The sequence below is a fragment of the Corvus kubaryi genome, unplaced genomic scaffold, assembly GCF_017639235.1.
Source record: "Corvus kubaryi isolate FWS band 111438036 unplaced genomic scaffold, C.kubaryi_AGA036_p1.0 129, whole genome shotgun sequence".
In the NCBI taxonomy this organism is placed as follows: domain Eukaryota; kingdom Metazoa; phylum Chordata; class Aves; order Passeriformes; family Corvidae; genus Corvus; species Corvus kubaryi.
The window spans coordinates 1,634,068-1,647,860 of NW_024580664.1; the positions used below are offsets into that span (position 1 = coordinate 1,634,068).

The 13,793-nt window shown below is 36.5% G+C and overlaps 1 protein-coding gene across 1 annotated transcript in view; it reads left to right on the forward strand.

Moving 5' to 3' along the window:
• CFAP54 (cilia and flagella associated protein 54) overlaps positions 1 to 12,957 on the forward strand; it is a 107,165-nt gene extending 94,208 nt beyond the window's left edge. The window contains exons 66-70 of the mRNA XM_042026159.1: positions 1,011 to 1,196; positions 2,417 to 2,523; positions 3,326 to 3,512; positions 4,880 to 4,957; positions 7,501 to 12,957. Of these exons, the coding sequence (XP_041882093.1) occupies positions 1,011 to 1,196; positions 2,417 to 2,523; positions 3,326 to 3,512; positions 4,880 to 4,957; positions 7,501 to 7,620 (678 nt within the window). The 3' untranslated portion in view covers positions 7,621 to 12,957. The remainder of the gene's footprint in view (positions 1 to 1,010; positions 1,197 to 2,416; positions 2,524 to 3,325; positions 3,513 to 4,879; positions 4,958 to 7,500) is intronic.
• Positions 12,958 to 13,793: the final 836 nt, after the last annotated feature.

The window sequence follows — 13,793 nt, forward strand, 5'->3', positions numbered from 1 at the left end:
TTCTGCTATAGTGTGACGTGGATTGGTAACTGGCTTAATGGCGTAAGATTAAGTTATTGTGAAAAATCCATCTTCTGCTCACTTGGATTTACTGCCCTGTAGTGGTCATGAGCTGAATTTCTGTAGAGAAAGTAGGTAAAATTCTCCATTTTTTTCAGTAATGAACATTCAAAATTTGAAAAGATTTAACTCCCCAGGTAGCTGTTTTCGGTGTCCACATTTTGGAATCAATGAGGGAGACATTAAGGACCTTTTCAAATAGCTTGCATATTCCCTGAAAATGTGACTGTTTGGCTGGTGTTCTTTTCAGATCTGTGAAATACTTTAAAAAAGTAGAGATGGTGTATTACTGTTTGGCCTTTAAATCAAATATTTCACCATTTTAAGAAAAGGTTTTGTTCATGAATGAATGTTGGCTGACAGTATTCCTGCATTAATTCCCTGGTAAATGAAAGCCAACAGTAGCTATTTGAAGAATGCCCTGCTAAAGTTCCGTATGTATTTTATTAAATACAACAAATCCTCACAAATTAAGTGATTGAATTTTCAGCAGGTGTCACCCTTTGTTAGTTGCACAGCTGAGAAAACAGATAGGTAAACATAAATAAAGCATTATTCTAACATTCAGAATACTATTTTAATTATCAATATGTATACCTGACAAATTACATTTTCAGCACTATATTTTGTATGATGTTTGCCAAATAATAGGTTTGAGCAAAAGCCATAATGCCATAATGATTCTAAGTCAAAGGCAACAATCATTGTGACTGTGGGTGTCTCTAAGCTCACAGATCCTTTGTATTACCTTTAGAAATGTGTCATCACGTGAGCTTTGAAAAGTCTTAACTTGGTAAAAAGGACACTTTTTAAAACTACTTATTTATCTAAATTATCATATATTTATGCGGGAATGAAAGTCATGCCAATTCCAGTAGACACTAGATTATAACAGATTTTTCCCATTTCACTACAGAAAATACAATTGAAACCTTTATTTTGTGTTTCAGGTGTCTCCTGAAGTTACTGAAATTACATCAGAAGTGTCACAAGTGAGAATAGCTTCTCCAGTTTCTGTCATTGCAGAAGAAGACAGGCAGACAGAAAGTAGGGCAGCAAGTGCTTCAAATAAGGAAATTAACATTCAGTGGTATATTCCTTCTGTGGCAAAGCCATCAAACGATACAGAAACTAAGGTATAACTAGACCAAAGCAGTTCCTTAGGTAGTGAAGCAAATTAAGTCTCATTTCCAATGAATATTTGTGTTATGAGTTATCAGCTTTTTAATTGAATTATACATATGCTGATAGGAAGAATATATTTACTCTGCTGCAAACCTGCTCTTTAGGAAAACAGAATGCCCTGACAGTTTTTTGTTGGCAGGCCAAAAAAACGTCTGTGTTTCCCATATAGAGCTTCCAGACCATAGTGTATTCATGCCTGTTGCAAATCCCTGGTGTCTTTAGGACCTCCACTCTAAGTCTGGGTAGACCTGACTGATACATTTGAATAATAGTTTGGTGGGAGACTCTTGAAAAAGAAAAGATGCATGTATACAGGGAAAATGGGATTTTGTAAGCCTCATTTTCCTAAAAGATCAGACTGAACCTGAAAGATGAAAGAGATGGGAGGGTTGCAGGAATGTGAGAGACTATGAAATGGAATTTGTTTTATCTTTACACAAGGGAGCAAAGTGTAGCTAAAATTTCTGCTACAGCAATAAAAATCCATGATCTCAAACTTTTTGACATAGCAGATCAGTGTCTAAATTTCTATTAGACCCATTTATCTTTATTAGGAAATTGATAGAAAACCTGTGAAGTTAATGTAAATAATGTACCTTTTAATATGATTTTCCAGGTTACTTTATCATGGCCATACAGATCAGTAAAGGACCAGAGACAACTCTTAAAACCAGATAATACATGAATGCCATATTCTTGGCATTTTCCATATAGTCAAAATATTCAGATACCACTAGGAAGTGTATTTTCAATCATACTAGTAGATTCTTGCAGTGACGATGAGAACATTCTATTTAATTTCTTATATTGGTACAGCTGTATTAGATTGGTGAGTTATGCACACTTCATGGATTTAAACCTAGCATGATGACAGCCATGCATATGATTGACCAGGATCTGGACAACGCTGGGATTTTGATAGTGACTCTATGGGGTATAGCTAATTTTCAAACCCATAGTAATTATATCCAATTTAATTTAATTAATTAATTTAAAACATATAAAAACTGAGTGTAGTATAATTCATATGAAGTCACACTCTCCTCTTTTTTGAAGGTCAGTTATCTAAAACTTCATCAGCACACTGTATTTGATATTTATTATCCTCTTGTATCACTGAAATAGCTCAGGACTACTGCATTTCAGCTTACCCATTCCATCTCTTTCACAGGTTTTGTTGCTTTATGCTTATAATACAAACCCTGTCAAGATCAGCACCATCAAGATTTTCAGTTCAATGTCTGTGTTTTCAGGCCACTTGTGGATTCCATTGGCTAGGTAAATAATCCCTGACTCTGTCCTGTTATTTCATGCTGTATTAAAGATCAATCAGCCATTTAGGATGAGAGAAAATAAAGTACAAAATATCAAAGAGCTGTAAATCTTTAAAAGCATTCATTTTTGCTTTTCAAAGACTTTTCACTGTAAAAACTGTAAGATGTCATACACAGTGTTAAATCCATCCAAACAGTTGCTTTTTCAATGCATTCATTAGCATTTTAGTTTTGACTCTTGAAGAACCAAGTAACATATGCTAATTATGTAACAGTGGCATAGCAATGTAGCAGATCTAAGAAGCACTCCTAGCAGTCACTCCCATTCTCTCACTGGGTCACCTACTTTCTCCATCCCTTATTACAACTCTGAGAATGCAAGAATTTTTCTCAGTTGTAGCACCAGACTCTGCCCTTAATTTTACATCCTATGGCATTTTTCATTATTTGTTCCTTGTCATTCATCTAGTCTTAAAATTTTTGGAACTGCTTAGTAGGTGAAAGGGAAGGAATAACGGGCAGCCTCTGCCACCCTTGTGCTGGTTGGATGAAAAAGCCTTTTCTTAGAGAGGCATTCCTAAAATAATACTTCCCATTTTTAATATAAAAGGCTAATGCATTCCATATCTCCACTTTATTAAATGGAAAACTTATTTTTGTAAAATTAAGAGATCAGTCTTGAAATGAGAGAAAATGTAGAACCTAATCAATATGTAATAAAACCTAGGTCAGCTTAATTATAACCTGGAAACAACAAATATTGTTGTTTTATAACAGTAGTAATGAAAAACTTTGTCTTCTTTTAGAATTATTTCTTTAAGGGAGAAATTGTCTGATCTGAAGGAGCAAGTTGAAATATTGATGCAAGGTTCTAAGAGCTTTTCAACTTCAGTACCTACAAGTTTTCCTCAACAAAGTGAAACTTTGAAAATAAGTCCTTCAAATAAACCCAAAATGAGTGATGTGAAAGTGGATCTTGATGAAAAAACAGAAGTAAGTGAGAACAGTTCTGCTCCTATATATGTTTGATTTGATTTAAGATGTCTGTTTTGGGGAAATAAATGACAGATAACTTGGAATACAGGCATAAAGGCAGACATTAAGCTTCCCTCACCTCTTTAAAGAAAAGTTGAAATACTTTCACTCTTTATTTAATATTTAACTTTTCCTTATATACTGCTTGTCACTTTACAAAAAAAACCCAGGCATTTTCAACCTTCCACTTGAAAATAAAGGCTACCTCTTCAGGTACATAGATTTGGAAACTGATTCCTAATTTATGGTAATCTACATCTGAAAATCCTTGGCAGTGTTTTAAATTAGCATGGCGATCAACGCAAAAGTGCTTTTTAAACATCAGTTACACATCTTCAATGTAAAATGGGCAGTGGTGGTTTCTGAAATAAGAACCTTCTAATAATATTTTTAGAGAGGACCAAAAGTGGCACTGAATTTATTTTCATTTCTCTATGCCATCTTCCTCTTTTCTTTTTATTAGCAAGGCTGAATATGGTCCACAAGCAAATAACTCTCCCCACATACACACACACAAAAGGTAATTTCAGAATTTTCCATGTGGTCTGCTTGAGATAATGTCACTGGAATAAAATGTTGCCACAGCGTAAGTACTGCTTGATAAATGCCAAGGCAAAATAGACGTTTATTTTCAAAGTGGGAGACATTTATCATGTGACAGGATTCTCTTTATATCTATTATGTGAAATGATTAATGATGTAGAGGCTGTCATTTTGTCTGATGGATGCTGCGAAACAGTGACAGTTGTGCACTGTGCCATTATTACGAGGCTGTATTTTGACCACCTTGGAGAACAAATGATATTTTGGCCAATCACAGTTTTCAGGAGGGTAGACAGAGCTGTCCTTTAGTGGGTGTTTCTGATTACCTGAAGGTGTTTGCTCAAACTTTCATTAATATATGTCAGTAATTGGTAAAACAATGTTTAGAATACTAATGAGATTAACACGCCATGCATTATACATGTATAAATATCATCTTGTCAGGGTGTTTGTTTATAATATCTTCAGTAAACACATAGCAAAAGTATGCTCAGTCACTGGATTTAAAACCTGAACTAGGGGCAATTTTCCCTCAGTAGAAACTGGAAGGTTTGGGCACTTGTGTTTGTACAGGAAACATGACTATTTGTGTTGCAGAAAACTTATATTCATCAGCTAAGGTTTATTTTGCTGTGAATTCAATTAGAATAACCTAAAACTTGAATATTCTGAAAAATTCTGTAAGGCTGAGCCATCTGTTAGCTTATTGGAAGAGACTGATAGTACAGCATATGTTTGTACTACACAGATAGTACACATTTTTTCTTGTTTTATACCATTAGGAAATTGCTAAAAGGTGTTTATCTGAAGTCAGAGCACTGTTGTCTGTTGTTCCAGCCCTGTCCCCGCCATTAACTAAGGTATGTTGTTCTCATTAAGGGTAAAAATCTGTTTTCTAAAATAAAACAATTGTTTAGTTAAACTGAAACATGGATTATACCATTCAGCATCTTCCCATTTTTTCCCTCATAGTTGGACATTCTGTTTTGGTTTTATTTTATCATCTTTACAAGTAAAATACAAATGTGCATGATTACAAACCGTGAATATCTTCACTGTTCATTAAAATCAAGTTTTCATACGTGCAAAAATGTATTAAAAGGGGATTTTACCCACAATGGTTAATACAGATTATCCACCACTCTCTGGTTGTTGTTTACACAGACTCCAGTGAATTTCCATGATGCAATTGCCAAATGCAATTTCTTTCCATTCTTGCATTTTTGCAGTTCTTCAGGCTCAATTCTTCTATTTTCTTTAGCTTTCTCTGCCTTGCCCATGACATGTTGTGAGAGATAGCATGCCATTTTTTTGTCCATGCTGCTGGACAAAACATCTTATTCATCTTGTTACAGTGCAGTCAGTATCCCAGAGGAGACTGTGGGGACTGGCCCATAGCAGGGAGCGGTGCTGTTCAGTGTTCTCAGCCACCTTAGGGGGATCAGGAAAGGACCACAGCTGCCCGGGCTCAAGGGACTCCATGGAAGATTCTGGAATTCACTGTAACATATCACTCCCTCAGCTAATCCTTAAGTATCTTGCCAGTAATTGTTCACAATGGAATGATAATGGAAAAGGCATCCACTGTACTCTTCCAGTCAGATAGCTCTTCCTACCAGAAAAGCATCCAGAGTTTTATCTGAGAACAGCTGGGCTAGTGAGCTGTTACAGAAGAGAGAATCTGTAGTGCTGTCCTGTGTGTCCTGCACTCTGGTACCTGAGTACACACTTCCCTTTGATACACATTGCACCATTCTTGCCACCCCTCCTTATCCATCTTTAAGTTCTCTCTCAAATGACTCCCAGATCTTCTTATCACTCAGTCTGGCTTTATCAATGCATCAGAATATACCCACATCCATTCTGTAAAGCTGTACTTTTCTGAGTCCCACTGAAGTATCTTCCATGGTAGCAAGATTTGATAGATTCCTAGGGAAAGATACAGATAAACTTTCACAGAAACTTCCTGGAACTGTTTAAATGCTTGTGAATTCCTTTCACTTTGCCTGCTTCTATTTGTGGGTCTATGATGGAAGTGAAGGACCAGATTTAGTGGTGTTCTTCTAGAAAGAATCTGATGTTTGCTGCTCTGTTTTATTCTCGCTGGATTCCACCACAAGCTAAAATGTTTCAACAGGTGAAATATCACAAAGCTTTTCATCACAAAGTTTCAAACACAAACTTCAAACTAAGATGCTTTCCGATACGGTAGTTTTGGTTGAGCAGCTGAAGCCTAATCCTACAAGATGCTGAGTATCTTTGTTCTTCTCTGAAGCCAATAGAACCTGTGGGGTGCTCAGCACTTCATTATGTATAGCACATTTCAAAGTAGCATTTCCAAACTTTCCTGTAGGTTGCATGTGTGCATTACCCTGTCTCAGCTAGAGACGGAAAGCCCAGAGAGGGACTTAGAATGTACATAGAATGGTACATTCCCTTTGTTTTCAAGCATGCAGGAGAACGCAGCAGATACATTTCTTATATGTAGTTTTTCACCATTTCCCCCCACCAAACACTTTTTTGTCACTCATCTTCTGTTGAATTAATTGGACAAAGTCAGTTCTAATTCGTGGTCTTTGTTTTCTCATTGTCTGAGCTGTCACACGCCTATCCTGTTCCCACCTTCTCTTCTTTGATTCTATTTCTCTGTCTGTGTGCCTTACGGTGCTTTTGATTCAGCCCTGGATTATATTTATAAATGGAAAAAATGCATTTTCATTGAATTATTCATTTAAAATTATTTGACACTTCATGTTTTAAGAATAAAAAATTATCGGCCTGCTCGTTTTTAATGCTATTTAATGAGTAGCTATGTCCTTGAGGGAGATAGAGTAGTGTTTGGAAGCTCCAATCTTAAATGTTAGAAGTAAATTTATAAATAAAATAATTGCATTAAAAATTAACCTCCCTAGGTAGCTTGTTCCAAGCTTCTCTTCCTTTAATTGTTTTTCTTGATACCTAAATCAGTTAAATAGTTCTCCGTGTTCAGTGGACACACAAACCAGTTTATCATTGCCCTCTTTTTCACCTTTTACTGTTAGCTCAATTCCTTCAATTTCTCATCTTAGGAAAAGCCTTCCAAATTAGTAATCATTCTTGCTGCTCTTTATTTTACCTAGAGATGATCATGATAAACTTTGTGAGCAAGACTGTTGATAAAGGTTTCCTCCCTTGAGTCCTGTTTTACTAGTTTTCCGCAAGAGATGTCATTAACCACAAATTTATACTGAGGCAGTAAGTATTTCTAACTTAATAATTGGTTGTAGTTCAGAAATCTGGCTTTATATGGAACTATTGGTATATATGTATATGTATATGGGTATATATGTACTTTCTGGTACCTCTAAGCTCAATAAGGTTATTCATTTGGCATTTTTTTTCTTTTTTTTTTTTTTCTTTCCAGATCCCATTTGATGTTACTTTGCAATCAATAACAAATTTGGAAGATATGTTTGATCTTGCCAATGGCTGTATAATAACTGAAGGAACTCTTTTCAGTTGGATCATTTCTCTGCTTCACTAACTGCTATTTTGCAATAACTTAATCAGTTATTAGCTGAATGCTACAGACTTAGACTTAAGTTCTAGTGTTAATATAACAACTTCATTAATCACATCAGGATTTGACTCCTGTTATGTTTTATAATTTTCACTTTTAGCTTATTTCTAATTATTTAAACATTATTTGTTTTTAAAATTAAAATAATTTTCTAGAAATTAAATATCTTAAAGTAATTTCTTAATAAGAGGATTTTCTAGCTTTTCAATAATTACTTACTGTTTAGAAAAGCTGAATAGGTTTGTAGCCTTCTAGCACCTGCTAATAGATATTCCTTTTTCCCTGAAGTTTTATTCTCACTTTTAAATTGCTTTTGCAGTTATCAAAAGTTGGTATTATTTCTGAAGTTAAGAATTTTTGGGAGGCCTAAAATCATCGCTGATTTTGTTCTCCTATACATCTGTTTGGAAACTAGCATTTCAGGTTGTTGAGGGTGCAAGTGATCATTCAGCTGTCTTCATAATTTCAAAGCATTTTTTTAAAAACAACTACAACAAATAAACAACTCCCCCCAACAAGGAAGCACAAAGAATAAAAATGGTACAATACAGAATATTTTTAAAAATCATTCTAAAAAGCTAAGGGAACTTAGCTCTCTGAATGTTGCTGTAAATATTATTTTAAAGTACTCAAGAAACACAGATGAGTCCTAACAACAGCCACCTGAGGCAATATGCTTGAGAATATTCTCCATCTCAATCACTGGAGCATCTCAAATGCTCCAGTAATTGAGATGGAGAATTTGACATGAACAAGTGAGTTAGTGGACCAGAGAGGGGCCATGGCCCTTTGCTTTTGCTCACATCCCAAAGCCAGGCACTCCTTTGCTGTTTAATTTGTTTGCAACAAACAGTAAAAAAACCCAGGATATTTGGGCAGGAATCCTTTGAGACTTGTCCTATCACTAGTTATGTTTTTGTCTTGCCAGGAAAATTCAGCATTAATGGTTAACCGTTCCTGGGTTCATTTCCTGTGAAAAATCCTTTAACTTCAGTCAGGCATTCCCTGTACTGTAGCTGAGTGTTAAAACAATAAAATTTTTTGAGCTATTTGGAAATTGCAGATTTACCTTGGCTTGTGCTTTTCAGAAAAATGTTACCTGGTTGAGTGAAATTTCTTTTAGGGAGGAAGAGGGAGAGAGAGGTAAGATTCTGCATAATGAGTATCTTAAATGTGATCAGTACCGGAAGAAAGGAAGTAAAGTTTTCTCCTATTTTTCTTCATTCCTATAAAAGAAAGAAGACTGGATATATTTGTGTTATGTGTAGCTGTTTAAAAGTTGTGCTCTTTTTTATTTTGTGTACTCTTTTCTGGAATGCTGTAGTTAGAAAATTAGAAGGATTATGATATAATGATAAAAAGAAAGGAAAAAGTGAGTAATTGATAGGGCAGTTATATTTGCAAGACAATTTTAAAACTCAGTTAATGTGATTATTTAACTCAACTTCCTAACAGCCAGTTTGGAGGAGATATTCCTTAGCACTATTCTTTCATTAAAAGAATTTATTGTTCTGCAGTTGTTCAAAAAGCAGGAAAGATAAAAATTGACATGACTCATTTTTGTTTTATAAGAAACAAGTAGGAAATTGCAGTTTAAAAAAAAAAAAAAGCTGTTCTGTCTTTTGTTGTGCTTTGTAAAAACTGTAAACCTATCTTTTTCTGTTTGGGGTCACCTTCAGGATTGTCATAGGACTTTTATGCAGCTTAATTAATATTTGTAAAACATGCTATAGAACCAGGTGAAAATGGAAGTGCAGTTCTATTGCAGACAAGGTGTTTTTTCAGTGCTGCCCATCTGGACCTTGTTATAATTCCTATACTTGAAAGAGAAATGTTAAATAAGAGCTTTATATATTCATTTAAAATACATTACTATACTTACTTTCTTATAATACATTCTAAATTTTTTAAAAAGAAAAATATTATCCTTTAAGACAGTGCAGTGAAATAATAACATTAAAATGTTGACCTCACTGTATCCATAGCAGCAGATTTTATTCTCATAAACACAGGATAAAGTATGCAATGCAGGTTTTAGAAGAAAACATTGGAGAAAACATTTTTCTTTTAGCAAATAATTAAACTCTTTAGTTAAAATCTGCTTGTAAGGAAGGAAGCTTATATCTGAACGGCTCTAGTAATCACACAGAAAAGAAGTATAAAATTAATTGCAAAGTAAATTGTATTCTTGGTTATGTATTACAGTAGTTGGGTGGGTTTTTTCCTAACCAGTGAACGGAGACTAAAGCCTTCAATATGTGAAACCAGAATAAATTTGTGTCAGCACCATGCTGAATTAGATTTTCATAGAATATTTGTCTGTGCCACTGACTCCAAAATTAAAAAGGAAGAGGAGGAAGGAGGATTTCACTGTACAAGAAGACCCTCCTGCTATGGGAAGGTCTTCCCTATGATCTGCCCCATACAACAATGCCAAAGAGCTACTTACCATAGTGACAGCTTTGAACCACCAGCATGTTTACCAATTCTTTTCAAATTTTAATTGAAATATTTCTCCATTCTACATCTGTGGAAGGAATGGATAGTGGTTCCCTATCTGATAAATCATGGGATAGGGCAAGGGGGGAGAGAGAGAGACAGAGAGAGGGAGGGAGAGAGAGAGAGAGAAAGAGGGAGAGCACACTGCAGGGAGAAATTGAAAGATTCTGAAAAGAATGACATTTTATCTTCAGTGCATCCCCTTGGGCGAGGGACAAGAAATACCTGTGCAGAACTAAAGGACAGTAAAAAGAAGTGTTTGGGGTTTTTAAAATTCTTTCAGTATTTTCCATTCTGTGAACTGAATGAAGCAAAAATGCTGAGAACAAAACCAGCTTCTGGTCCTATGATTAAAAATTATATCATCAAGAACCTGCTAGAGCTCAAATTGAATTTGAACAGGAAGCTTAACAATGAAAGGTCTGAATGGATTTTAGAATATTTCAGTTTTCAAATACTGTTTCAATATAGTTTTAAGTTATATTGCTGCCTTGAAAGATGTTGTATATTCAAGGCATTCACAGGATTTCTCATGCCTACAAATAAACAGTAACTTGAAATTATTGCTGGATAAATTAATTTTATGATGTGGAAATCAGTAATTTCACACAGATTTATCCAATTGTATGTGACTTGTTTTTAAATTCCACTACAGCTCCAATTCACAGTCATTTTTTGTTGTCCAAAGTATATATCTGTTTTTTGGATGACATCAATCTAACAAAATAATCCTAGTAATTACCCTCATTATGGCTCAGTTTCTTTATCAGAAAATAACAGTAATCCCATCATCAGTGAGGGATTTTAAGTTTTCTGCATCAACATTTAGAAAATATTTTCAGATCCTTGAATGCAAGAGGAAGGGTATTTATGTTATTCAATCGAGACACACTGTAAAGGGAACAGTCTTTTGTTTCCAAATCCATTTTCAGTGAAATCCAAGAAGGAAGATTCTTTAAAAGAATAATGATGGAACTAGAATTGTTAGCTAATATGCTGAACTAATTAAGCCAGGAGAGAGATCCATTTATGCTTGCCAAAGGTTTTCTTTGAGTTAAAGATACTGAGTACATCATTAAACGAGAGAAGTGAAAACATGAAGCATAGGTTAAATCTTTAAAACAGAGTGGGTGAAAGGGTCCAGAGGCAAGTGCTGAAGTCAAATATTTACCACTGCAATTTAATTTTCCACTTTGAAACCCCAGAGATAATTAGAATTATTCTCATTTGTCTCCCATCTTGGCATGATTTAGGATTCTACTTGATGTGCATAGAAAAAAAGAAAGACTGTGTTGAAGCAAATGGCACCAAAACTCTCATTGTGGAACCAGAATATGCTACCTAAGGAATAGTCACAAGCTGACAGAGCCAGCCCCATAGGCCCGTGTGGAGGGTGGAAGTCTGTGAAGATATGGAGCACCTGCAGGGCTGGTTTAGCTCCTGGCCAGACTTCCAGGGTTGAAAAGAGTATTTCAGCAGCCACCAAAAAATTTCAATGTCCTAGGCAAAGCTCCTTGCTTCTTGGCAGTGATGCTTGCTTCATTCCCCATGGATTCTGGCATCATATAGCTACTATACAGCAGAGCTAGCAGGGAAAGTCAAGATTCTGTCTATGCTATGAAATTACTGTATACATTTTATTATCATACAATGTGCAGTGTATTAATTAGCTCTGTTATGTTCCTATGACTCCACTACCAAATGAGATAATACCAAGTTTAAAATGGTTTCCAAACTGCTCTAAAAATGAATTATAACCATAAAGAAACTCAGGCCTTTTTTCCCCTAGTGTCCTGACTGGTCTTACTTCCCTGGAACTCTGTGGTTTATCCTTCAGAACCTACAATGAAAACCTCGTTTATGGGCAAAGAGGAAACCTATGTATATTTAAAAGCAAAAATGTATTAGTATAATTGAAATCTTAGCCTAATCCAAGAATTGTTATTAATCCTAACTAATAGTTATTAATCCTAATTCCCTAATTATTATGGGAAAAGAAAGACTACTTCTATGTTCAAAAAGTTGTTATAATAATAGTAATAAGACAGTTAAAATTATTGTATAAACTGTTACTACTTTTCCCTCTCTTCACCTGTGTATTGCTCACATTTCCACTGCTTTTACAGCCTTGCACAATTGCTGGGAACGCCCTGCCTTGCACAGGTGGCCTTTCAGTGACAACACCACTCTGGCTTTAAGGGTTGGGCTTCTTGCTGCGGTCCTTTCCCCAAACAGGATACACCAACAATGTCCCAGTGGTTCCTTACAAATACCAAGAAGAAACACAGCACAGGCACTGGCATAAAAAAATGCCAGTAAAGGTCCTATCAGCAGGAAAAACTGATTTAATTGAGGGCCTGTTAAGGAATGAAGCAAAACATGCTGATCACGTTTACTTAAAACCCCCCAAATTTTTCTTTGCTCAACTTGAGGGCTTGTAAGGCAGGTACTCACCTACCTGTCTGTAACAACAGTTATGCTCCACAGTGAGGAGATAAAGAAAAAAGCCAGAGGATATGGTTGTGCTCAAGAAAAGGCTTTAGATTCCCTGTACTGAAGCTAGAATGGGATAACAAGCATTGGCCTCAGAAATGAAACATGACAGGTTTAGCAGCAAATTAGGACTATAAGGTAGAGGGTAGAAGACTTGTAGGAATGCTGTGGATCCCTTAACACTCAGCTGAGACGGCAGATGATTGAAGATTTAACTATGACTAATGACTGGTTAATGAGGATTAATAGATGCAATAAAGACACGAGCCTCATTGCTGTAGGGAAATAAAGGCATTTTGTGTAACAGTGGCATGATTTCTTTTCTCCTTATCGTAAGTTCACTTATACAGACTAGACATTAAATGAACTTGGAAAACCAAGACTCCATCGTAAAAGGAAAGTAAATCAGGCATTTCAGCTGGACTGGTTCTGATGGTACATAGGATGAAGACTCCCTCGAAGGCAGATCTCTACAGAAACAGTTTTGCTATAGGTTCCACGTCTAATATACCTTTAAAGTCAATAATTTAGTAAATAATTTTGTGTTTAGGGGTAGAAAGCAGGAGTGAAAATACACAGAAGGAAGAGCTACCTTTTATTCTACCAGATGACAATAACGAAAAATCCCTCCTTCTGTAAAATTCAGCATGACCAGAGTAACAGTTATAACTCCAAGTCAGAAAAAACATGCAACAATTTTCTATTACTTGGTGTTCCTAGAAGTAATGTGTTAACTACTGTCATTTATTCCGCTCTGTCACCACGTTATCCCCGTGTCCCAGATGTACGCTGTGCTGGATGCCTTTTGCTCAGCACGGGAACACAGACCTTCCTCTGCGTTTCCTATTCAAACCGCGGCAGATGCCGGGTCTGGGGCCCGTCCAATACACCCACGGCGGGTTTATTGCCAATTCGAGGCCAGCACCACCTTCCTTCAGCAGCTGCCAGAGGGCGCGTCAGGGGCCCGGCCCGGGACCCGCCTGCGGCGCTCGCTGCGGGACGGACCCGCTGACTGATCCGGGCGCGTCCCGGCCCTTAACGGGCCCCTCCGGGCCGCCGTAGCGCCGCGCGCGGCGCGCGGGGGCTGCCGGGACGGGGCGTGTGAACTTGGGCGCGGCGCGGAAAGTCGGGCCGCGAGTGCGCGC